The sequence below is a fragment of the Cryptomeria japonica genome, chromosome 3 (genome assembly GCF_030272615.1).
Source record: "Cryptomeria japonica chromosome 3, Sugi_1.0, whole genome shotgun sequence".
Lineage (NCBI taxonomy): Eukaryota > Viridiplantae > Streptophyta > Pinopsida > Cupressales > Cupressaceae > Cryptomeria > Cryptomeria japonica.
The window spans coordinates 19,033,368-19,058,676 of record NC_081407.1 but is presented as its reverse complement, the minus strand read 5'-3'; the positions used below and the strand labels follow the sequence as shown (position 1 = coordinate 19,058,676).

General features: G+C 38.2%; 1 protein-coding gene across 4 annotated transcripts in view; it reads left to right on the top strand.

Annotated features, from left to right (window-relative positions):
- The window catches only part of LOC131049111 (uncharacterized), a 76,272-nt gene extending 68,552 nt beyond the window's left edge, over window positions 1–7,720 (top strand). For all 4 annotated transcript variants that reach the window (XM_059218016.1, XM_059218015.1, XM_059218014.1 and 1 more), the window contains exons 4-6: window positions 6,837–6,901; window positions 7,003–7,068; window positions 7,191–7,720. In XM_059218016.1, coding sequence (XP_059073999.1) covers window positions 6,837–6,901; window positions 7,003–7,068; window positions 7,191–7,568 — 509 coding nt within the window. In that variant the 3' untranslated portion in view covers window positions 7,569–7,720. The remainder of the gene's footprint in view (window positions 1–6,836; window positions 6,902–7,002; window positions 7,069–7,190) is intronic.
- The last annotated feature ends 17,589 nt before the right edge of the window (window positions 7,721–25,309 follow it).

The window sequence follows — 25,309 nt, the reverse complement described above, 5'->3', positions numbered from 1 at the left end:
ATGCCTCTTGATGTCCTGATGTTGCCTTGGGATCGGATAGATGAATCCTTGATGTTTTATCATTTTCTAACATTTTGGAGATGGGCGCATTTGGAGCTTGGAGAAGGATGTCTCCATACTTAGTCGAATTTTTGAGTTTCCATGCCTTGAGAATGCTTGGGCACACATGCGATGGCACAAAGGATTTTTTCAACACTTAGTCACATTTTGAGTTTCCATACGTTCTGGAATGCTTGAGCGAATAATAGGCTTGGAGGAGGAATTTTCAATTTCCATGACTTCATGAATGCTTGGGCTCACTTGGAGGGGAAAGAAGGAATTTTCCCATACTTAGTCAAATTTTGCCATTTCCAAGAGTTGGGCGCACATGGGATGGCAAAGTAGGATTTTTTGGATTTTTGGAAAATTCATCCTCGTGTGAAAAATTCCTCCTCGGAGTGGATTTCCCACTCTTGGGCACACTTTTGCTAGGGAGAAGGATTTTTTCCTCACGGAAAATTCCTTCTCGGGTGGATTTTTCCTTTTCACCAAATTCCTCCTTTGATGAGAATTTCCACTCTTGAGCGCACTTTTGGCCTGGAGGAGAATTTTTCCTTCTACACTCACATTTTACGCTCTGCATTTCGTCTTCATTCTATTGGACTTGAATTTGGATATTGCTCCACTTACAGTCAACGTTTTGATGTTTGTAAAAATAGAAAGTTTTGTCAAAACGTGAAATTAGGTTAAATCAGGGCCATAATGAAACTTTCTAATAGTACACTGCTAAAAATAGAAAGTTCTCAAAAAATGCTCAAATTTCATTGGTAGGCCTTTTGAAGTAGAAAGTTTTGTCCAAATGCAAAATTAGGCCAATCAGGGCCATGGTGAAAGTTCTCAGAAAATGCAAATTTCACTGATAGGCCCTTTGAAAGATTCTCTTTCTATACTTAGCCTCAAATTTCACTATGTTCAAGGTTACAGACTTATTTTTTTTTGAAGTCTGAAGGATAAAACCCTAAGATAGACAATACATGCTTGCAAACTTAGCCAAAGTTTTGGGTTTGGCTGATTCTCTTTCATTTCCTCGTATTAGTTCTGAGAGTTATCTTGACACTTAGCCAACTGTCCATCATTCCATTCCTCTGATTGTGCATTCTTTGTTCTATTATTGCAATCTTTTCCTTAGATGATGATATCACCCACTCAATGATGTCTGTCTCTCAGCATCCAAAGTCTTGCTCCCTTTAATGTACCTAAAGAAAGACAAGGAAACGTTGTGATGTACAAGTATCAATCAAGTTCATAGTTAGCTAAATGCAAAGTTTGAAGGATAAAGCAATAAGCACAATGCATTTCTCAATACATATATTTGCTCCACTTACAGCCAACGTTTTGATGTTTGTAAAAATAGAAAGTTTTGTCAAAACGCAAAATTAGGTAAATCAGGGCCATAATGAAACTTTCTAATAATACACTGCTAAAAATAGAAAGTTCTCAAAAAATGCTCAAATTTCATTGGTAGGCCTTTTGAAGTAGAAATTTTTGTCCAAATGCAAAATTAGGCCAATCGGGGCCATGGTGAAACTTTCTAAAAATAGAAAGTTCTCAGAAAATGCTCAAATTTCACTGATAGGCCCTTTGAAAGATTCTCTTTCTATGCTTAGCCTCAAATTTCACTATGTTCAAGGTTACAGACTTTTTTATTAAGTTCGAAGGATAAAACCCTAAGATAAACAATACATGCTTGCAAACTTAGCCAAAGTTTTGGGTTTGGCTGATTCTCTTTCATTTCCTCGTATCAGTTCTGAGAGTTATCTTGACGCTTAGCCAAATGTCCATCATTCCATTCCTCTGATTGTGCATTCTTTGTTCTATTATTGCAATCTCTTCCTTAGATGATGATATCACCCACTCAATGATGTGTGTCTCTCAGCATCCAAAGTCTTGCTCCCCGTAATGTACCTAAAGAAAGACAAGGAAACGTTGTGATGTACAAGTATCAATCAAGTTCATAGTTAGCTAAATGCAAAGTTTGAAGGATAAAGCAATAAGCACAATGCATTTCTCAATATATTTGCTCCACTTACAGTCAACGTTTTGATGTTTGTAAAAATAGAAAGTTTTGTCAAAACGCAAAATTAGGTAAATCAGGGCCATAATGAAACTTTCTAATAATACACTGCTAAAAATAGAAAGTTCTCAAAAAATGCTCAAATTTCATTGGTAGGCCTTTTGAAGTAGAAAGTTTTGTCCAAATGCAAAATTAGGCCAATCGGGGCCATGGTGAACTTTCTAAAAATAGAAAGTTCTCAAAAAATGCTCAAATTTCACTAGTAGGCCCTTTGAAAGATTCTCTTTCTATACTTAGCCTCAAATTTCACTATGTTCAAGGTTACAGACTTTTTTTTTGAAGTCTGAAGGATAAAACCCTAAGATAGACAATACATGCTTGCAAACTTCGCCAAAGTTTTGGGTTTGGCTGATTCTCTTTCATTTCCTCGTATTAGTTTTGAGAGTTATCTTGACACTTAGCCAAATGTCCATCATTCCATTCCTCTGATTGTGCATTCTTTGTTCTATTATTGCAATATCTTCCTTAGATGATGATATCACCCACTCAATGATGTGTGTCTCTCAGCATCCAAAGTCTTGCTCCCCGTAATGTACCTAAAGAAAGATAAGGAAACGTTGTGATGTACAAGTATCAATCAAGTTCGTAGTTGGCTAAATGCAAAGTTTGAATTATAAAGCAATAAGCACAATGCATTTCTCAATACATTAAAACCCTTATTGTCGACTTGATGACAATATTGAGAGGATATTTTGTCTAGGTATATTTCTTAAGAATCCATTCTCTACTTAGTCACTTCATTACTTCCAAAGGCTAGAATCTATTCCAACAAGACCTTATAACTCATCCTCAGGGTGGGAGATGACATAGACTGCAAAAGACTTGGTTTATTCAGTGAAAAGAGTGGGTCCCCATTTGTAAGGGGGCGATGTGTGTAAACGTCACAACAGTAAGTTTGTGTAACAATTATGAATCACATTGATATCAGACCAGTGTTAGCAAAGCTCAAGAATGTTGCCCAAGATTAGTACCACTAGTCCATTGCCTTTCCTAGCACTTACCAAGGGAAAAGAAAAAAGAAAAAGGGAAAAACATCAATTTCACAATCAATCATTTTGATACTCACAAAATAGCCCTAAATTTGATAGTTGAACATTGATAAAACCAAAACTAGGTGGATACTTGTTATTCACAACCCAATACAAAAAGAGATTTGTCTGACTTGTCCAAATTATATTTCCTTTAGTTGATTCACATTTATTAGAATAACATGTCAAGGGTATAGCATCCAAGATTACTATAATGAATCATATCAAGACTCACCACCTACTGTTGTATCGAACCTTGTATATATTTAACTATGATTAGTACACATTTTTGGTGTTGTATCCTTTTTTTAATAAAGTACTTATAAATTCATCTATTGACCCTTGATCAAATTTATAGGTCATTCTATATAAATTACAATTGGCATAACCACTAGACCTCCTTTTGGTGCAAGTGCGAGTGATATTTATCTGAAAAATTCAAACCATGTGGCATGCCAAGATCCTAGGCCACCCAAAGTCCAAATCAATTATGGGCCCCATTGTGCAAGGGATAATGCCTGATTAACATCATTGAGCATCAACATATAAGTATCATGTGTAGGGAAGGAATTGTAGAATGAATAATATAAACTGTTCAAACCTCTTCCCATAATTACTAGTTCAGACAAATTTAGCTATATTTCCTCCAATTTTGTTTCTTCCTTCCTCATTGTGATGTGGTCAACAAGTACAAGTTCATTTATGCTTTGACATGTGAGGTCATCCTTGAAAACAATCTCTAGCCTTCATCTCTTGATAACAGGATAGAAGGGATATCAATTATGTTTGGGAGAAGATCAAAATGAATATAGCTGATTCCATCAAGCATAAGATTTGTCTACCTCAACTTTTCACTCTAAAATGAGAGCATTTAAGTTAACAACTCTCTTTGCAACCCAGGACTTCATCAATCCCCACTTTTTGACCTAGAAAGGAAAATGAATACTAATGGTGCTTCAAGGGGCAATCCAAGTAAGGCTAGTATTGGAGGCATTGGTAGATATTCAGATAAATCTGTAGCTTTCTTCTTTGTTGAAGAATTGGTACATATAACTGATAATTTAGTGGAGATGAAAGCCATTTATAAAGGGATGCTAGAGGCTTTCAAAATTGGGAGGCAAAAACTCCAAATTGAATCTAACTCAAAGGTAATCATCAACGTGTTATTTGATCTTCAGGGATTCCATAGCAAAAATTGGCAAATACCAAGAGAGTTGGAGAAGTCTCAAAGCTTGCATGATAAGTTCCAGGAGGCTCAATTTTGCCATGTTCCTAGAAAGCTCAATAAAGTAGTGGATGGGCTAGCTAAATGGGCTTTTGACAATTACAACCTTATTTGTTATGGTTGGCCCATTCACTAGTGGCCAACCAAGCTTCAAGAGGATCTGAGAAAGATTCCATTAAAATAAATTATAATATTGATATAATGGTCATCTTAGTCATTTAGTAAGTATTTAGAAGCTTCTGTTTATGTCTTTCATCTTTAGTTAGTTTTAAGAAGTTTCCTTTCTGTTTTTCGTGTTTCCATTCTCGATCATTTTCGTTATGGAAAGATCGTCTTGTAATTTTCTATAAAGGAGTATTCCTCACTTTAATTAATTACAACATTTAATTATCATTTCATGGTATTAGAGCTTAGGTTTTTTTTTTGACGAATTGTTTTAGTAAAAAAATTTGTGGGTTCTCTGATTTTTTTCCACAAAAAATCATGGAAAGGTTTTGCTTTATTTTTTCTACAAAAATCAGGGAGTTTTATTTCTGTTTACTACTTATAATGGCCGCAAGTGAAGTTTTTGAATAGACTAGGGTGTTTTGTATGATTTTCTCCTCAAAAATTGTGGATGTGTTTTTAAATTTTTCTCCAAAAAATATCATGGAGGGTTTTGCACAATTTTCTCTTCAAAAGTTGTGGTTTCTTAGTTCATTCTTTGCACGATTTTTTCACACAAAAATTATGGATTCTTTCTCTACTAGAGGGTTTATTGATTAGAAGTGTTTTGTTGTTTTTTGGGTTTTTTGATTTTTTTCCGAAAAAAATCATGATGGGTTTTTTGTGAGAGTTTTGAGAAGCTGATCTCAGTGTCTTTGGATAAAGGGAGGGATGGCTTTGTTACCCAACATTATGTTGGAAGGATTGTGGTAGAAGGATTATGGTAAACTTGGTCATATCCAGAAGTTTTGCAGAACTAAGGAGGGTCTCAGCAATAGGCTCGTGTCATTGAGCGTTCTGAGAAGAGGGCGGCCTTTTATGCATTGGTGGCCAAATGACCTACAGATTATGTCACATCTTTTGTAGGGTAGTTAGTAGAATGACCATTAAGGGAGGGTATTGAAATAATATTGTAATATTGATATAATGGTCATTTTAGTCATTTAGTTAGTATTTGGAAAATTCTGTTTTTGTCTTTCTTCTTTAGTTAGTTTTAGGAAGTTTCCTTTCTGTCTTTTGTGTTTCCATTTCTGATCGTTTCCGTTATGGAAAGATTGTCTTGTAATTTTCTATATAAGGAGTTTTCCTCTCCTTAATTAATTGCAACATTTAATTATCATTTTAGATTCTAGATTTGGATTTGTTCTAAGTAATTCTAATATGTATCCTTCTCTCTATTTTGCTGAGGCTTGGACTCATAGCTTTCAGGCCTGGCATAGTCGAATATGTACACTTTGATTTCTATCTAATTTGATGAAGTTCTTTAAAAAAATAAATAAAAAATCCATGTAGTCTGATCCATTATGTTCCACTCTACTATCTTCTCATTTTCTTCTTCAAGTGGATGTTTAGTTACCCAATCTGAATTGTTTTGCACCCTTTATGTGCAACCTGTTCACTGGGAATGCTATATTTCTTGGTTTATAGGCACTTTGTCGTCTGAGGCATTATTTAAACCATGGATAAGTTATTAAAAAGGTTAGGAGCTTAACAACAATTATGTTTTCACAATATTTTTGTATTTGTTTTGTCAATGAAGATAGGACAAGGTCATATATACTATAGAACCTCCATTATAACTAAATATTTGGGATGATTTAAAAGAAATGGCTTATAATAACAGTTTCAAGACAAATTCTTCACAAATGGATTTTGATCATTTCAAAATGCTGGCCAGAAATAGATTATCATTATAACAATGTCAGAGAAGAATGGTTTGCTTACTTTGATGTTATTCATATGGCATCCATAGAGATGCTATAGAAAACAATTACATTTTTGTTTACATGATATGTGATATAGAAAATAATTTTTTGTTTTTTTGATTAGAAGTGGCTTGTAGGATTCAGACTCATGGCAGGATGAAATTGAGGGAACAACAGTTGAGAATTTTTACGTTTATGCTTCAAGATGCAAGAGCTTTTGTGATTTCTTCCTTCAAAAAGATACTAAATGAGTACAAAAGAGACTGGAAATAAGAAAATAAATAGTGACATTTTTCAAACGTCCCTAAAAACCTTATGAATCAAAGACAAGGAGTTCTCAAAGTTTGAGATGATTCATTTTTTGTTCTTTAGATTTCCTTACACATGCATCTTTTTCATAGTCAAAATCTTCTCGTTTATTATCATGGCTCTTTGTCTGTAGGTTTATCTTGTTCTTTTAGGAAAATTATTGGGAAGATCTTTGCTAGAGAAATATTTGGATTACTTTTCATTATTTTTTAATTATAAAATTGATGAATCGATCGAATATTGAGTGGCAGTTTTGGGAAGGCTTAAAGGGTTTTTGCAAGTTATTGATGAAGCAAATCGCAAACTCCAAACTAATGTAAAAATTTCTACCCTCAAGCTGATTTTGCCATTTCTTACTGCACAATGAAATATTATTTGCTGTCACTATGGACATTGAAGAGGTGACATTCGATGCAGGACAAACCTCGTGAAGACTATGACATCGAGGTGCTGACAGGAGAGGAAGAACACTACATTGAGATGGTTGCTTAGTTGATTTTCTTCTTTAATTTTGAATTGTTTCGAGAATACCAAGTTTTGATTTTGAGTGGTGGTTTTTGTTCTTGGAGTTGTTTACTTAGTCAATGAACTTGTCATTTTTCTAGGATCTGGCCCTGGGTGTTGCAGATCTTCATACTCCAGAAGCTCTAGCTGCAGCTGAGTCAGCTTTAGCTAGTCAAAGGGAGATTTGTGTGCCTGCAATTAGTGATGATAGTCATAGTAGTTACTGCACAGAAGCCACTGATGACAGTGAGTCTGAGACGAAGGTTAATAATGATCTCGATAGTTATGGGAATTGTGACACAGAAGATGATGATGATAGCTATAGCAGCTTTGAGTTGGAAGCTAATAGGACAAGCGAGAAGTTTAGAAGTAATGATAGTGGTGCTAACAAGTTGGGTCAATTTCAGAAGTCTGGAGTAAAGAGGTTAGCATGTCTTGGAAAGGGACAAAAACGCCGTAAAATTGAAATGCTTAAATAATTTTTTGCTTCGTGCCTTTTTAACTTTTTGTTGCAGGAGGCAACAATAATGTAAAGATAGTGGGATTTTGTTCTATTTATTTTGGTGGGTATAAGATGAAGTTACTGTATTAGAGTGTTCTAAATCTTTTCAAAAAATAATATTCTTTTTAATGTTTTTATTCTGTAGCTAATAATTGGCCACAATGTTATGGAATAAACTGTATGAATAAGATTTTGCAGGTGTCTAGAGAAATTTTTAAATTATTTATTATGGGTAAATGCAATTTGCAAGTTATTGTTTGTTATGGGTAAATGCTTTTGGCTGGAACTATGAACCAGAATACAAACACCAAGAAGGGAATATTAAAGAAATTCACACAATAATGAGGAACAGCATGAAACATTCAGCACAAGAGCTGAAAAACAACAGCAAACCAGCAAGGAACATACAACAGCTTCTGAAAGAAAGCAAGAAAGCCTAAGTGCTCCAGAGAGATCTGCAAATTCTCAATGTTTCCAATCACAGGAGCTTTGTGACTGCTTTCCATCCTAGCTGGATGCCCAACAGTAGGAACCAACAACACCACAAAAGAATCCTTAGAGAGACAGCTTACATCTTTCTTCAAAAGCCCTTTATCCCTCTTAGGAGTGGATGGGGGCTGAATACTATTTCACTGAAGCTTCTCACATCTATCCTTGATGGTAGGAGTATGATCACTACCATCTAATACTAAAACTTGCATGCCAAAGTTGATCCTCACAACACCAATATGTGGAAGAGGCACTGCCTGACACTAAGGAGGAGTGGCTGGCAATATGGCAATTTTTAAATTTTGGCACATGACCAAGGAGCTTGGATCCCTCGTGAACAATATGTTGCACCTAACCAAATTTGGAAGACAAGGCAATAGAAGAGGGAAGCACCTTACCCACGTCCACAAAGACACAAAATTTGACAAACATTAACTGTGCCCTAGAAATGGTAACTTGATCAAAGGAAATAAGTTGTCCAATCGAAGCACCTATACTTTTTAGGACCTCTTCATCCCAATATTCCTTGGGAAGGCTCAAAAGTTTCATTCACACAGGAACTATGTTGATACACTCCTCCTAAAGATCAAATCCTAGAACAGACTTGCCCATAAACCACAAGCCATCTGATAGAGTTCGAAAACAATCTTCATGGCATGAGGAAATCAGGAAGAAGCTCTTTGTCATGGCCATGATCTCACAATGACCACAGCTGTTCCATTTTCTTTTGGCCAAAATCCAAAAAGCATCAATATTTGGCTTTGGCCTCAGAAACTTCCCTACTAGAGAGTTCTCAAGCTGAGAGACAACTCTGTCGACAATGGGGTCTGGGATTGGTATCATAGAGGGAGAGGGCATAGCAGCACATTGCAAATTCTACCGAGGTTGGCCAGCATTGGTGCACCAGTGTCTGAAGATAGCCTTGGTCCTGCGTTGACTAGCCTTTTTAGGCATCAAGCAACCGAGCATTAGAGCCATCAGTGTATTGCAACAAGGCTCCTGACCAATAAACGTTTTTGGGTCAATAGTCATGCCCATGCCAGCATCCAAAATGTGTTTAGCAGGTGCATCAGATGCTAGAGGGGCAGGAAGGGCCCCTCCCACCAAAGCTGAGGCAGTCACAGCATTATTTTTTACAGCTGTAGGCTAGGGGGAAAGGAGAAAGTCCTGATGCAACCCCTACCTGCCCTTGCCCCTCCGAAACCAAAAAGAGTTGGTGAAAGGCATTGTCCCAACGATGCCCTGCAATCCTTTGAGGCTAAGGGCTCCTAAGCTTCGAGCCACAAATTGATTAATTTTCTTACGTCTTGTCAAATGGAAGATTTTGTTTGCCCTCCAGCTCCCGTATGGACATGTCTGCAGAGAGCCCATCACCATCGTCATCCTCTTTGTCTTACTTTGTACCATCCAGACGGATCCCATTTGAGTGCCATTCAAACAAAGTTTTCTTGCTTGAAGACATAGATCAATGTATTTTGTAATAGAAAAGGAGGGGTATAGGTAGTATCTAATGATTAAGAGGAACTAGGCTGGAAAAAATCATTTACAAAAGTTAGAATAAGAAAAGTAAAATCATGAATGGGGGATTTGAAATTCGAAGAGTTTGAAACAATAGCTCTTTTACTGTTTATTATGTTTATCTGTTATAGGCTATTGGTAGGCTCATAGATTTCATGGCATTGGTAAGGAAATGTTTAATTGACCTCACCGTGGTTCCTCTCGTTAGGAAGATTGGGCTATCAAATAAGAATTCAATCCAGAAATTTGTTCCGTTAGAACAATTTTTTCTTAGAAAACAAAACTATTACAATCAACAAAACATTGGAAAGGCTTGACTAAGGTCCAAATGGCATTTTATGGTACAGTTCTAATATAAGGATAGGGCATTTGTTATACGGACATGGTTCATATGGTGAAGCTCTATGGAATTTGGAGTGTAGCAAAGACAAAAGAAATTATGAAGTACTTTGATTTGGATAAGATTTTAGTTTTTAGCTTATGTCCATTGATTGATCTTATGGACACTATTTTCTTAAGCCATTGCATATAAAAAGGATGAAGACCTACTCTTATGTATACAATCTATGCATTTAATGCTAAGATTTGTGTTAAAATAGACCTCAATGAAAAAAAAGGTTGATACGGAAAGCCTATTATTTATGTGTATCTTGTTGGAAATGTTGTCAATGATGTCAAAGTGTGTTTTGTTCAAGAAGAGAGATTTTTGAAAATGTGGTGCATAGAAGGTACAATGAAATGGTTAGCATAGTAGCCAAACAATGAATTACAATCACATGAGTAGGTTGAAGCTGAACCAAAGCTAAAGGCATCCGCATAACAGATGGAGTGATAGGAGTAGGAGATTGGGACTCTCCAATGGGAGTTGATGTAATAGTAGGGGCAAGACACATCAACGATGCACCATGCATGAAAACCAATATTGTGAGAAGATTTATCATCGTGATAGAAGCTATCAACTTGGGAGTTAGAGGCATGGATAGTCAAGTGATCTTTCTGGAATTATTCCACCATCTTGCTATGCCCTTGTGTTGGGACAGTGGACAATCGACTACTAGTTGGTCAATAGTAAAGCATCATTTGTATTTGAAGGGTAGACCCTCATATTGAAGATATTGAATCCAAGGTTGTCCTCCACCATCAAAGCAACATCGCGGTGAAAGAGTCTTGGAGATATCAATGCCCAACAAAATGTGAGCAAAAGTAGAGGATCCCATATAAGAAGTGGTAGAGACAACCTTTAAGACTGTCCAATAGAGTTGCTTATGGTGTCATAGCAAGAATCTTCCCAAAATTGGAGGGGGAGAATTAGAAGGCGAACTAGCACAATTTTGACATTGAGAGGTTTAGAAAGTGGGCCAAAGGAAGTAGACCAAGGCTCACCCCATTGTCATATTCTACCATCGAGCACCAAATCCTTGTTGTTTGAAAAATCAAATGATGAAATGAAGAAACCCTTGGCATAGAGGAGGACCTTGATCTTGCCTTCAATGATAGGCCTTCAAGAATCTAAGACTTGTTTGTGTATAAGAAGGCCAAAAATTGTTGAATCTACAAACCAAGCCCCTATGTAGATAAAAATATTAATTTCACAGCATGGAATAATCACAAATCACCATCATGGAAGCTTTGGCATAGGGGAAGGGCTGTAATTTCTCTCATATAGGGTGAGTTGCACCTTCAACACGTGCAACATTAGGAAGGACTACAAACGACCAACATTAGTAGCCAACTTTGCACCAATAGTGGGAAATGCATCCAAGGAAATATTAGTTTGTAGAAGAGGGGTAAACAAGCCCTGGAAACATCGTCTACCCTAAGAGTGGCCTAAATAGGGAGTGTAAAATTCTTGCTAGAACCCATGAGTAGGTCCTTTGAACCAACACCTAGGCATATAGCATAAGATTTTTGAGAGAGACAACCTAAGCGAAGAGAGAGCTGGCATTGAAGAAACATTCATGCGAGATGGTGAGAGTAGTGTCAATGCCAAAACACAAGGAAGGATGGAAGGAATTGAAATGTCTTCAACAATCATGTCAATGGCTGAAATCGTGGATGGGGCAACAAGAATAGAGAGCGGGAATGAAGATTTTGAATGAAAAGATATAATAGTCGGAAGGGCAGCCATCGAGAGCTCTTCAAGATAATAGAATAAATAATCATGAAGATTGTGAATTACTTGTCCTTTTAATTGCCACGAAAACACAAGCATTATGCTTGAATATATTATGAACTAGATGTTTGTGTTATTTGTTGGAGAAAGATGTTGGAGAAAGATAAAGAAACTTGTATTTCACATTTTTTTTATATTGAATATAAAGAGTAAACCTTTACAAAAAAGACCAGTAATGTCAAATCATAGTGAGATCCATATGTCTATTACTAGTATATGTACTGAAGGACTCAACATATACTCATAAACAGTGCACTGAGAGCCATAATACAAAATTCCTATACCAAATTATGAAAGCCAAAAAGAAAAGATGATCTGCTATCTAATTGTCAATCCATGAGGTCCATCCGCTTGTCATCTCTCACTGGGACTGCTCCATGGGCGGCTAACTGGGCCAAATGTTCCCTCTCAGCCCTTTGTATTTCACATTTTGCTTAAGACCTCTTAATCTTATATTTAGAATCACTATTTCCTAACGAGTCCCGTGTTTTGCTATAAAGTGCTTTGCTCAAAGTACTTTATCACAAATCTTTAGTATATGTAGTAGGTGAAATTCAACTCTACTAAAGAAAGTAAAACTTCCTTTGTGAGTGATCCCAACTATCACATTAGAGTTAACCAACCTAGGTTCCTGTTGGTGTTTGTTTTATCATCTATCAAACATTAGAATAAGATACCCAAAGGTATTCTATCCTCTTTTGAAAAATCACTACTGATTCCAAGGTCTATATGTGCGAACAAGCGACTTTAGTGGGATAGCTACTCGGGTAGCGTTTGCTGAAAATCTCAAGGAGGACTTACGTTAACAATTGTCTTTGAAGCTGCTGGACTTGGACGGATTTAGCAATTTTTAGGCTCTTTATTTTTTTAGATTTTCCGGGATTTAGACTTTCAAAAAGGGGAAAAGGGATACTTTTAAGAAGGCTGATCTAATCATACGAACTCCGGAGACGGTATCAACTGGGTGCTCTCGGGAAACCGCACTTTGCTTCGCCACACTGAGGACAACTACACAAAGCGGGTGCAATCTTCAATGGGTTGTGCTTATGATTGAAATATTGGCATGCACAGAGGATAGGCTTAGACTAACTTTGCACAGTGAAATGGAAATCATCCATTCACCAAAAGTATGAGCAGAGATACACCGTCAATTAACACTTATCAAATCCTTCATTCAATTCTAATAACATGAAAGCAAATCTAAATTAACTTTAAACTAAAGTGTTGAGGAAATTGAAACCATGCTAATCATTCAAACAATAGAGATTACAAAGCCTTAAGAGAAAGCGCACATGCAATATATTATTCGAAAATGACCTTCACGCAACAATATGTCAAAAACCTCACACTCTCCAAATGAGAGGAGGTAGCCTTATATAGTTTTTCAAAAATAAATGAATGATTGAGATCAAACAGTGATCAAGGGCCCAAATTGAAATTTATACCCTAATTAGGGTTTCCCAAAACTCTATTAGTTTGAAAGAATAAGAAAGTGACATGTGGCACAACTGCTATTGTCACTGAGGTGAGTGTCCAGTTTCCCCTTTTGCAGATTCGATGTATCTGGATACGATGAGCCTGATCTCCTCCATAGTGACACTTGGCAAGTTGCTAATCTGGAACTCGATGATGTCGACATCATCAGTACATATGGCGAGGTTGCCTTCCCACTCAACTGCTTGGGCAAGAAAGTTCTCGTCAATGAAGAGAAAATTTGCAATCCTTGAAAGATCACCCTTATCAATCATCCCTGAGTTTTTGAAAAAGCTCGACTAAATTTTGGCTCTCAAGTTCTCTGCCTGCAAGTGTTTTTCTCGTATACTCTCTTTCTTCCAGATCTCCGATGCTACATGAAACACCTTACTCAAAATTTCCTTGACACTTTCCTCTGTCTCAAAGCACTTAGTCTCGGATTTCTTTAGGACTTCAATCTTGGTGACTAGAGCATAATACTAGGGTATGACACCTGCATCCACCAAACTCCATTTTGACAGGCCTCAGATAACCTTCAATTGCGAAAGTATTTCATCTTGAATTTCTTCAACATCTTCACAATTTGCAGCTAGGTCCTGAATTCGGCTGACTAATAAAGAGGCCGACTCATGTGCTGATACTAAATTTTCTACAAGTATGTCAGCACGTGCCGAAGCGTCTGCAATCCATTCCTTGGCCTGTGTGAATGTGCCCTTCATGTCCTCGTAATCCTTCATTGACTCTTGCTGAAGAGGCTGCGGAGGAGTGATCGATATCTCATGGTTGATTGGCCGGGTGAGATGGAGAATATATTTCCTCCATTGTTGGTTCTCTTCCTCTACCTTCTTCCTTTTCTCCCTCTCGTGGGCTAGACTCGCCTTGAGGGCATTGTAGGAGTTGTCAAAGTACTGGACTTCTTGGTCTTGGGTAGGCTTACCCAACTCTATAGTGGCGATCTTATAATCCTCTGGGGCAACATTGTCCCGAGTTTTCCCTTCTTTTGGCACAACTATCTGAACTATCCGAAACCCTGCACTATCCCTCTGAATCAAAGAGAATTTTCTGGCTGGCTTAGGTGGCTTGACTATGACTAGTTCGTTCACCTTTTCGAGAAATGCTGTTGTATTCTCTTCAGAATGGGTTTCCTTAGGGACCTTAGCCCTTATCCTTTCCCTCAGCCAATTAGGAATGGTTGACTGCTCCACAATGTTTTGATCAAACCCATCATCTGCCCTTCCTGGTCCAGTAACTATACCATCGAGGAAAACTGCTGGGGGCTCAGGCTCTTCAACTTCTGTGGCTGCATTTGAAACTTGTTCCCTGTCTGGACTTTGGACAACTTCTTTCATTATTTCCTCAATTGAAGGAGAAGGCACTCTTGCTTCATTATTCACCATATACGTGTCCATCTCTAGCTCTTCAACTGCATTTTGATCAGGCACATCAGACGCGACACTCAGGATGGAATGACCTTCGTTGGACTCTCGTCTCTCCCCGACAATCTTCTTTCCTCTGGCCTTTCCAAAGCTTCCCACTGATTCCTTCCTCTTTCGGGACCCAACACTCCCTGGATTCTGAGCATTGCCTGCAGAGATACAAGGGTTGGAGGACAGAGAGTCATCTACTCCCATTAAATCATAGGTCAGGGCCACACCTTTAGACTTCAATTGTTTCGTCCTCTCAGATGTCCACCACTTAGAGTATTCGACCACCGACCTCATGAGGTCTGCCAGATTTGACTTCTTTCCCTCTGACCAATCGATCAAGGCTAGTGGCTCATTCCTCATCTTCTCAAAGCCTGGCTGCTGAAGCCCAAGACTGTCTTCCACTTGATTAACAACTCTAAATACCTCCGTTGCTCTTACCATGCTCAAGGGAATCCTTGACTAAAATCTCCTCCTGATTTCGAAACTATCAGTTGCGTTAGCCCAATAATCTTCCAAATCAGCTCTGTGCTCAAATGCCATCCCTTCAACCCTCTTCATCCTATGGAACAAATAAAAATTCTTTCTTGCTTTGTACTGGTAAAAAGGGTACCAAGCCAACTCTTTCTCAGCGGTGGCAACGGCTTGTGATGACGGGCATGTTTCTAGCCCATTTCCAATCGTGAGAGAGGAGGTTCTTGCCTTCTTCTGCTTATCTCTTTGAACTGTCATATATCCCTCCAATTGCCTTACAACATCCAGTAGCATGACTTGATTGGTAGGATAAGCTGGGAGCTTATAAGGAGATCCCGAAAACCCCTGAATTCTGATGTAAGTGAACTTTGGGTATTGAATATACCAATATCCGAATCTACTGATGAAGTCCATAGACTCTTGAGAGAGTCTTTGATGTAGTCCACCTTGTAGCGTCTGTGTGATGTGCATGAGAATTGTGTCACTCACCCTCTTGAAGTGGAACTTCTCTTCCATGTGAAGCTAGGGATAACAGTCATAGACGGGAAACTGATTTTCTTTTCTTCCCACTTCCCCTTTGTAGGTGAGGCCTCTGTATCTGTAGGTTCTAGCCAGGGAATAGAACAAGTATGAGCTCATGAAGACGGTCCTATTCGCTTTCGGATTCTTCAGTTGGCTGTCCAAATTATCACTTATCATTCGAGCCCAGTCTATCATCTTATCTCCGTTCATTATTTCATCTATAAAATAATACATCCAGGGCTCAAATGGGGCGCCTTGGGGATTACCCATTATCCTGTTCAGTAGGACAATCATATCTCCAATATCTTCCTTGAAGTACCCCCTCACCAAGCTCTTCCTTTGTAGTTTGGAGGCACCTTTCCTTGGCTTGTCCAGCCAGGAATGATTGACGATGGTGTCATACTCCTCCAAATGATCCTCATACATGCGATCAACTTCATCCTTGGTTACGTACACAACATTATGATATTTTGGAATTCTGAAAGCTTCCCTGATGGCCTCATCCTTGATGTTTACCAACACTCTCCCATCTGGTGCGACAATATCCCTATTGACAGGGTTGTAGTGCCTAGCACACTCAGCTACCAACTCAGTGCACTGCATGGTCATGGTAGGCACGAGGTTGTCTAAACCGAACATCCTCTTCTTGAACTCCCTCAGATTAACATGCCCGAGATTAGTGTCGCTAACATTCTTCCACTTTGAGGTCATTCTTGACTCAGGAGGAGCATCCTTGTCTACTTGGAACTTCATCATGCCTAAAATCTGCAAGTAAACACAAAGCTTAAGTTAGAAATCAGATCTTGGATTAAAGAAAATCGAGGCTATGAATGGCCAAGTGCTTGGGGATTTTATTTCATTTTCATACTTAGCCACAAAAATGGGTTTTTCACATGTAAACAATTCAACCTAAGGACATTTACGATTACAATCCAACAAACCAAGTGTTATAACTTCAAAACTCTCCTTCCATTTAGTCAACAAAATGATTTTTCTCACTAAAAATTTGAATAAGTCCACAAAAATTACTTCCAACGAATCTGGAAAACTCAGAAAAATGCAATAAATCTGCATTTTAAATTCAACTTCACCTTCGAATGAATGAGAATAAGGCTAGAAGATCTTAAGAAAACTCAGAAAAATTAACAACTCTGCCTTCTACCAGCTAATTCGACTCCAAAATCTGCGGACTCTTTGACAAGAATGAAGCTTAATAAATCAGAATTCCTCAAGAAGCTCGCCCAAACTGCAAGAGATATCCTTGCAACACCAAGATTTTCTTCCAAATGACCTTCAATCTGCGAAGTACTTCTCAATGTTTTCCTTAGCTTGCTCAGAAAGTTCAAACTTCTTGGTGTGAGAATGAAGAAACAAAGAATGTATTTGTAATGAAGTTGATTTCACAATTAGAAACACGTAAACACCATCCAACTCATGTTTCTAAATTCAACTTAAACCTTGGGAAAGTTTCCAATTCAATTTCAAGTTGTGTTGTCATCTCTTTGAGTTCGAAAATCTTCTTTTTGTGCAAGTTTCTAAATTGGATTCAGTCCATAAATTTGAACTAGGCCTATAGATTAGCATCTTCCAAAAGGTTTCTAATTTGGAACTCAGTTCAAAGATTACCTCAATCTACAAATATCTTCTGTCCAATTTTAATTCATAGTTCCAACTCGAGTTTCCATTTTGATTTCCCAGCTCATTGATCTTCGAAAATCTCTTTTTTCAACTTTCTAAATTAGTTAGAAGTTCGAATTTTAGGAAGATTTGATGACATCACTAGCATTTGAATTCGATTTTGAACTTGTTGTTGACTTTGTTTGACTTCCAAGAGTAGGGTGGAGTTTTGATCTTCCAACTTGATGCTTGGGCGGAGTTTAGAGGTGCCTCTATCATCATGTCTGTTTGCCTTAAACTTCTTTTATCCCATTCATAGGGCGGAGTTTGAAGGTATCATCCCATAGGGTGGAGTTTGAAGAGACAACCTCTAAGGTGGAGTTTTGGGAGGCCTTAAGAGGCTTGCACACCATCATGGGCGGACTTTTAACATCTCTCCAACAAGGATGGCGGAGTTTATAGATCACTCCTAGAGCGGACTTTGGAGGCATCTCTCCATGGCATCATCATACCTTGGCTAGGCGGACTTTTGAAACCATCTCCAAGGGTGGACTTTTGGTCTATCACCAAGGATGGCGGACTTTGGAAGGCATCAAGGAGGGCGGAGTTTTGTGCTTCCTCTTCAAGGTGGACTTTTGACTACTTCCTCAAGCATGGCGGACTTTGGTGTTCCCTCCAACATGGTGGACTTTCTTCACTTCTCATGAGGGCGGACTTTTGGTGCCTTCAATGCATAGGGCGGAGTTTTCGGAGACATGCTTCAAGGCAAAGTTTTTGAAGCACCTCATGGCGGACTTTGAAAGCTTGACCATCAAGGCAGACTTACTTCACCATGGGCGGACTTTTGAACATCTCTCCATGGCGGACTTTTGATGCCTTCATCCCATAGGGCGGAGTTTTATGACCTCTCCACCAAGCATGGCGGACTTTGAAGACACCTCCATCACTAGCACCTTGGGCGAAGTTTGATCACCTGCCATAACACACAACATTATTCATTAGCCAGACTTAGAAAAATTTGGAAAATTTCAAAATTTCACAATTTTACCAATTATAACCAGATTGACTTGAAATTTGAAATCCATACTCAGACAAACCATCTGAAGCACCATGACCCCTAAAATGTAGGAAGCTAGCTTTTTAGGTCAAAACTTGGAAATTCTTGATCGCGATCGAAGTAGGTCAATGGTATCAATGCAAACACTAGGTCCCCACTCTGAAAAAGCAAAAAACAGGCATCCCTAAAAAATAGAGAAAACTTTCTAAAAATAGCCATACCGGGGATTGGGCTAAAAATGCCAAAAACGAAACTTGCTAAAAATAGGAAAAAGCAAAAAGCAAAAAGCAAACTTTCAAATTCGTCCTTTGGCCTTTCTAGGCACTTTGACAGTATCCGGACTCTGCTATCACTTGGCTTGCAAAAACTAACTTTCAATCTCTAGGATTCGAACCGTTCAAAACTGAGCAAGGCTAGGCAAAACTGAAGCGGAAGGCCACGGGACACTAACAAAAACCCTAGAAAGTAGAAAAAGAGAGGGTCCCCATTTGCAATGGGGCAATGTGTGAAAAAGGTCACAACAGTTCCATTGAACAATCTACTATTTATAATATTAACTCTAAAGATCAAAAGAATATTTCAAAAAGTTAGCCAAAACAGTGCCAGATTTAAATTGATAAAAATAACTGAAAAACAAAGATATGAAAGTAAATTTATAAGCATAGAAATGAAGTATTTTGGAACAAAGGAACTTGTAGTTGAAATCTAGTGCATTGTGAGGATGTTTGTGTTATGTGCCATGATCTTGTATGATCTTGTTAGGTTCAGTTGCTTTTGATGTGCATGCAAGTAGATTTACCAAGTTCAGCAATTAGTTTAACTTTAATCATCAAATAGATTTTCTAAATCATCATCATTGACATTATATGATGAATCGCAAGTGGTGCCAATGCCACTTGCACTAAAAGTTTGTTACTTTTGAACTTATCGAATGCAAAGTTCCCAGACTCGAACTCGGCTCTGACTCGGCTCGCGACTCGGCAATGACTCGGCAAAATAAGAAAACCCTTGAAATTTAGAGATTTTTAACGATTTAAAACTTGTTTCATACACCCATTATTGAATAAAGCTTAAAGACACTATAACATAATCAAATAGAAGCTAATTTGATCACATACATAAACATACATCCATCACATGCGTAGAAATGTAAATTGTAGCTGAAGGAATTAGAAAACATAGATATATAGAGTTATAAATGTTGTCCAATGTATATAAAATCCATGACTTCAAATGTTCCCAAACATATATGTAACTGTAAAGTGTAAACAAAAACAAGTGTATGGCTCAAGCTCTGGCTCAGCCTCGTCTATCTGCCTCCTAGAAAGGCGTCTAAGGTAGGTCTTGGATGATTGAGTAGCCATAGTCTCTGCCTGTGATGTGCCAGTCTGAGTAGCCATAGGTGCTGTGCTTGATCGTGCTCTATCCTCCTCCTCTGCCATAGCCACAGCCTCAGCCTCTCTGTTTGCTTGGTCAACCCACTCAAGGTCCTCATCAGTGAAGACTGGATCGATGGACTCAGTGAGTCAATCAGACTCAGGGTTGACTTCCTCTAGAGTGATCGGAGAGGAGTCAGCGTCCAAAATCTGTCTGGTCCTGAGACAGAGGTTGTAATGAACAAAGACTAGATCATTCAACCTCTCCACAGACAATCTATTTCGCCTCTTCGAGTGGATGTGCTCGAACATGCTCTAGTTGCGCTCACATCTAGAAGCGCTGCATTACAACCTCAAAAAAATCAGTAAAAAATGTTATGTTTTTTTTGTTATTTTGATTGCACTTTTTTAAGTGACGTCGGCCGGGTCACGACCCTCGGACTCGGCGAGTCAGGGAGTGACTCACTGACTCGGCGAGTCACGCCCCTTGACTCGTCCGAGCCCGGGTCAGGGTCATCGTGACCCGGTTGGGGTCACCTGACCCGCTGACTCGCGTGATTCGCCGCGAGTCACGAAACTCTGATCAAATGCAATATGCGCAGAAGTGGAAGCAACCAAGTGAGTATGTTTTGACTCTATTTCCACAAGTTTGTCTCCTCTTCCTTGTAGACATTGTTTGTGTGAAAAAAGATGCAAGTTGGAATGCATATATACTAAGTTCTCTCTTTTTGAGTGCAATTTATTGCACTTTACTGAGTGGATGAAAGAATATCTGCTCCAATTCCTCTTAGATGTAGATGAACTAGCAAACTATAAAGACAAAGTAAACAGTTAAAGTTATACATTATAAAAATTAAATTTCATAAAAACAAAAATTATAAATGAAGTTGTAAAAATTAAAAAATAAGTATTTATTAAACTTGTGGTAAAATTTTGATTGCAAGGGGCTGCAGGTGTTGGAAGAATTGTGCATGGAAGTACCACCAACTATGAGCATCCTTTAAGAACCTATCATGAACTGGCCCATGACTATATCTCGCAATTCATCTTTAGGGAAGAGTCTACAAAATACTACCTTGTACCCTTCATCGAACTCAATCTCTATATGGGAGAAGCCTTCCTAGCACAGAAACAATATGATTACTATAGTATTTTGGAGTCAGTGCAAAGGCAAGAAGATGTAATGGGGTGGTCATTTTGTTCCATCTTTCTTCAACAATTGCATGCAATTGTTTGAAGGTCTCTTCAAAGTCTTGCTCTCTTGCATTTATGATGCACTACATCTTCTCAAGCATTAAGTTGATGCCATCATATATCTCTCCAATGCAAGGCTTGTCCATGTTAGTATAGTGAGTCATTGGTGCAGGGCACCTAACACTCCAAGCATGCAAATTTTGGTTTTTCCTAAGTTTTTGTGTTGTTTTTCATGATGTAATAATGGACCAACCATTTGGAACCCAATAGAGCCATGGTTGAGTTGTCCAAGCTTTTGGCTGTGTCATTTGTGTTTAGGATGCTATCAACCTGGGAAGTTGTAATGATAATGTTGATCACAAGAGTAGTACTCTAGATCATTGTCATCATGTAATAGGGGTCTAATGTATTGTGTTTAGGTCTTCTAGGATGTTTGAGGGCCTTTGGGAGCCTTGGAATGCACTAGAATGAACAGTTGCATCTCAGGTGTCAAAAAGATGTAAAAGTTGCTGAGCAACATTTTGCAACTTTTTGCAAAAGTTGCATTTTTGATGATTGGCATTGCAAAGTTGGTTGAACCAACTAAACCATGAGCATATAAGCCAAAAATTAACTTCATTTTACAGGTTAGAGAATCTGGAATGCAAGAGCAAGTTTTGTGTTTTTAAGAAATCTTGTCTTTTCATCGTTTTTGATAGTTTTTCCTTATTTTCATTGCATTGTACGGTCCAGTACAGACTTGTCAGAGAAATCTCATTGCAGGGCATGAGTGTTTGTTGAATGTACTTTTTAGCAAGGTAGATTAGTAAGTTTGTTTGTGTTTGGTTGCAGGGAACTAGTTCATTCTCTGTAACTAGGTGTAAAACCCTTGCAAAGTAGGGTTTAAGAGCAAAATGGCTCTAATATGAGCATCCATTGATGGCACCAATTGTAATCATGTGGAATGCTAGGTTAGGGTTTGTACATAAGTTTAGAATAGGTTTTTATGTTTTGCAAGCCTTTGTGGTGATCGTGCAATGAAGCCCTAGGCTCACTGCTAGGAGTTAGTGAATTAGGACAGCAGGAGATGTGCGTTTTAAGAGCACATATGGATTGGTGGAGCCAAAACTGAGACATGGTTGGGTAGCCCTATGAATGTCCTTAAAGAATCCTTAATTGATTTGTGCAGGATATTTGACTGGTGAAGCTTTCCAAAGCCATCTTTCCAAGTCACTTCGGTAGGCCAAAACCCTTGAAAATAGGATAGTTTTGGTTCCCACATGTGTACGGCAAACCCAGATGCAATTCTTCAATATTGTATGCAACTCTGAAAATGGTACTCGAATCTGCAATTTGTTTGTGGCCTTGTGTGGAAAGTTTTTAAACTAAGCTCTAAAAACCGCCAAGGGAGGCCTAATTGAATTAGGCCTATTTTGGAGCCGGTAGAGACAAAGAGAGGTTACGAAACCTTGGCGATGGGTTTGAAGATGCCCAAACACCTTAAAGACATCAAAGACATAATGTAAATGCATTCAGAACACAAAGAACCAATTAGTGTATTGTGATCCTTTGCAGAGGTGGTTGGAGCCTTAGGAGTGGTGTTGGGGATTGAGGTGGAAGCCTCAACAAGAGCTGTTGGTTGTCTAAGATCAGTGGCTATACCTTGGAGGCAAGCCAAAGTGGATCAGACCTTGGAGGTCTAGATAGCAAAACCCCTACTAAGTGCCATTGGATGGGCTTGAGGAGTTAGAGGGTTGAGTAAGACAATAACCCAAGAAAGTGAATAGAACAAGCTCAAGACTCTCTGCATCAGCCATGCTCATAATACACGGTGAAACTGAGGAGATACTCCACACCATCTTACCATGAGTCATCTAATATCTCTTGCTTAATTTTTGTTGCCTTGTTAGTATTGCTTTGCCTCCATATAGACCAATTTGGCTAATCATCATGTTAGAAAGTGCATCTCTAACTTTCACAAGACGTCTCAAGATTATTGTGTTAGAGGTGAAATGGATCTCTACAACCTATTACGTATTAAAAAATGATTTGAAATTTTTTAAAGAAGAATTAGAATATATAATCAAATTATGAAAATGTAAAATTTAATACTACCTCACTTACCTTCAATAACTCCAATTTTGAAAATGATCTAAAAATTCCTTGAGATGTGGTGGTTGGTGATGAACATTTGGATGTCCTCGACCTTTGCATACACCTCTTTGATCTAGTCAATTTCATTTTCAATCTTTTGTATCTAAGATTGAGTGAGTGGACCACACAAGGTGTCGAAAAGATATGTTGATATCATTCTTTAATCAACAATCTATTAGCTATACAATTCTTTGTGTTGTCCATTGTGACTTGAACAACGTTACGGGGTCCCACTGCCTTAATGGTTGCGATGAGAAAATTAGCAATAAATTGTCTATCTTTTACATGCCCCTCTTAAAAACATTGCCCCTTTAGGGGACACTGCTATGACATTATTTCTTGAATCTTTCCACCCATCTAAAACAATGTGCATGTGTGTCTTATACCATGAATCTCTTATGGGCTTCAATGAATTGTTAACCACCTTGACCTCTTTTTTCAATAAGGTGCCACACATCTTCTCATAACTTGAGCTCTTGTACTCTTTTGGAGCTTCATTAACTTTTTTCAACATCTCTTTCCAATATGGTGAGTGAACAACATTGAAAGCCAATCCATTTGCATAAAAACATCTTGCTACATGTTAGTCGACAATGTCTCAACTCTCATTTTGAAATGCGGTTTCTAAAGGTCCCTTTGATCTTTTGACTAGAGTGGGTTGTTCACTTTGAAGATGAAGTGTGGCAAAAAATGGGTGGTTTTCTACCGCAATATTGGGATTAGATGTGGACTGCATTCCTTTTGATCCTATTTTTTAAAGGGGTGATTTAATTTATGGGCTTCCCGTTCATCTGTTTCTTCTTGCTCCTTAATATATCTTATCACTGTCTTTGATGGCATAGGTACATCGTTCTTTCTAGGGCAAGTTTTGATGCCTTTTCTAGGTGTTCCACACAAATGGGCTTTCACTTGAAAATATGAAGTAGAATATTGTTTATCACATTCATTGCATTTCCAAATGTAACACCAACCACCTAGAACCGGTTGTATCATTTCAACATATTTCCATGGAAGAGAATTTGGATTTGTTTTGAATTTAGGTTGAGATGTGGAGGTAGAACTAGTTGCCACTGCAGTTCCTATGGCAAGAAAATTTGTTAGCATATTCAAAAAATAAATAAAATAATGAACAGAAAAAATGGGTATAGAAACCATAACTCTTTTTGAATCTTTGATACATTCATAATAGAATGGAAAAATGATTGATAAATAAAGAAAATAATTTGTTTCATGTTTTTATAACAAAAATGGAAGAAAAAAATTGAAAAAAAGCTTACCTCTTTGCAAAAAACCCTTCTACGATCTTTTGGCAACCAATGAAAAGTTGCAAATATGTTGAAATGACGATAATTGTTGTTGAAGCTTCAAAGATCAATCTTCAACTCTCTATGTTGATCCAACAAGCAAAAATCTATGCTCAACCTCAAAAATGAAGTTGTATGATGTTTTAAGTGTTTTAGAGGTCACTTTTAGGGTTGAGGAGGGTGCCTATTGGGCATCCAGGTTTGGGTTAGGTTCAATTGGGTTCTCTCAGGTTTGATTTGGGTTTGCCCGAGTTCGCCTCGAACGAACTGGGTGCCTTTTTGGAGCACCCTGTTGGGATCCATAGGCGCATCAGACTGGGTGTGAACCAAACCCATATTCAGCTACCTAAGCAATGAAACTGGCTACTTTGTATCAATGTAAGGTGTACTTGCTTTGCCTGATGGAGACTGGGGGAAGAGTTGGGCAACTTACTGCCCATGCTACTTGGTCTCTATGGAAGGTTCTCTCCATCCATTTTGCTGTCAACATCCATGGGGCTCCATTTGAGATCCCTTTAAGTACCACATTCTTCCCATCTACTGTGAACTTAAGCTCCATAGTCTGTAATTTTGTCTATATTCCCTTGAAAGAACATTTCACACAAATTGCTACCACAGCTCCATGGAGTTTCAAATGAGCTAGAAACCTTCACATGCACCAAGAACTAAATAGAGCTTTAAAGAATAACAATGGAGGTTGCTGGTTTGTTTGAGAGAGTGCTTCAAAAATTTGCCAATAGAATGATAGAGTGAAAGATCAAGGATGAATGTGATAGAGATTCAAAAATTGGAAACCAAGAAAGGCACAAGGGTCAGATAACGACTAGGAATATGCCAAAGCTGTTACCTTTCAAAGTACCAGTCATGATAGAGAAAGTTTAATGAATGCTTGAATGACCATAAAACCACGAATGACCACTGGATGCCAGTATGTCATTGTTGACGTGTATTTTGTATACTGCCT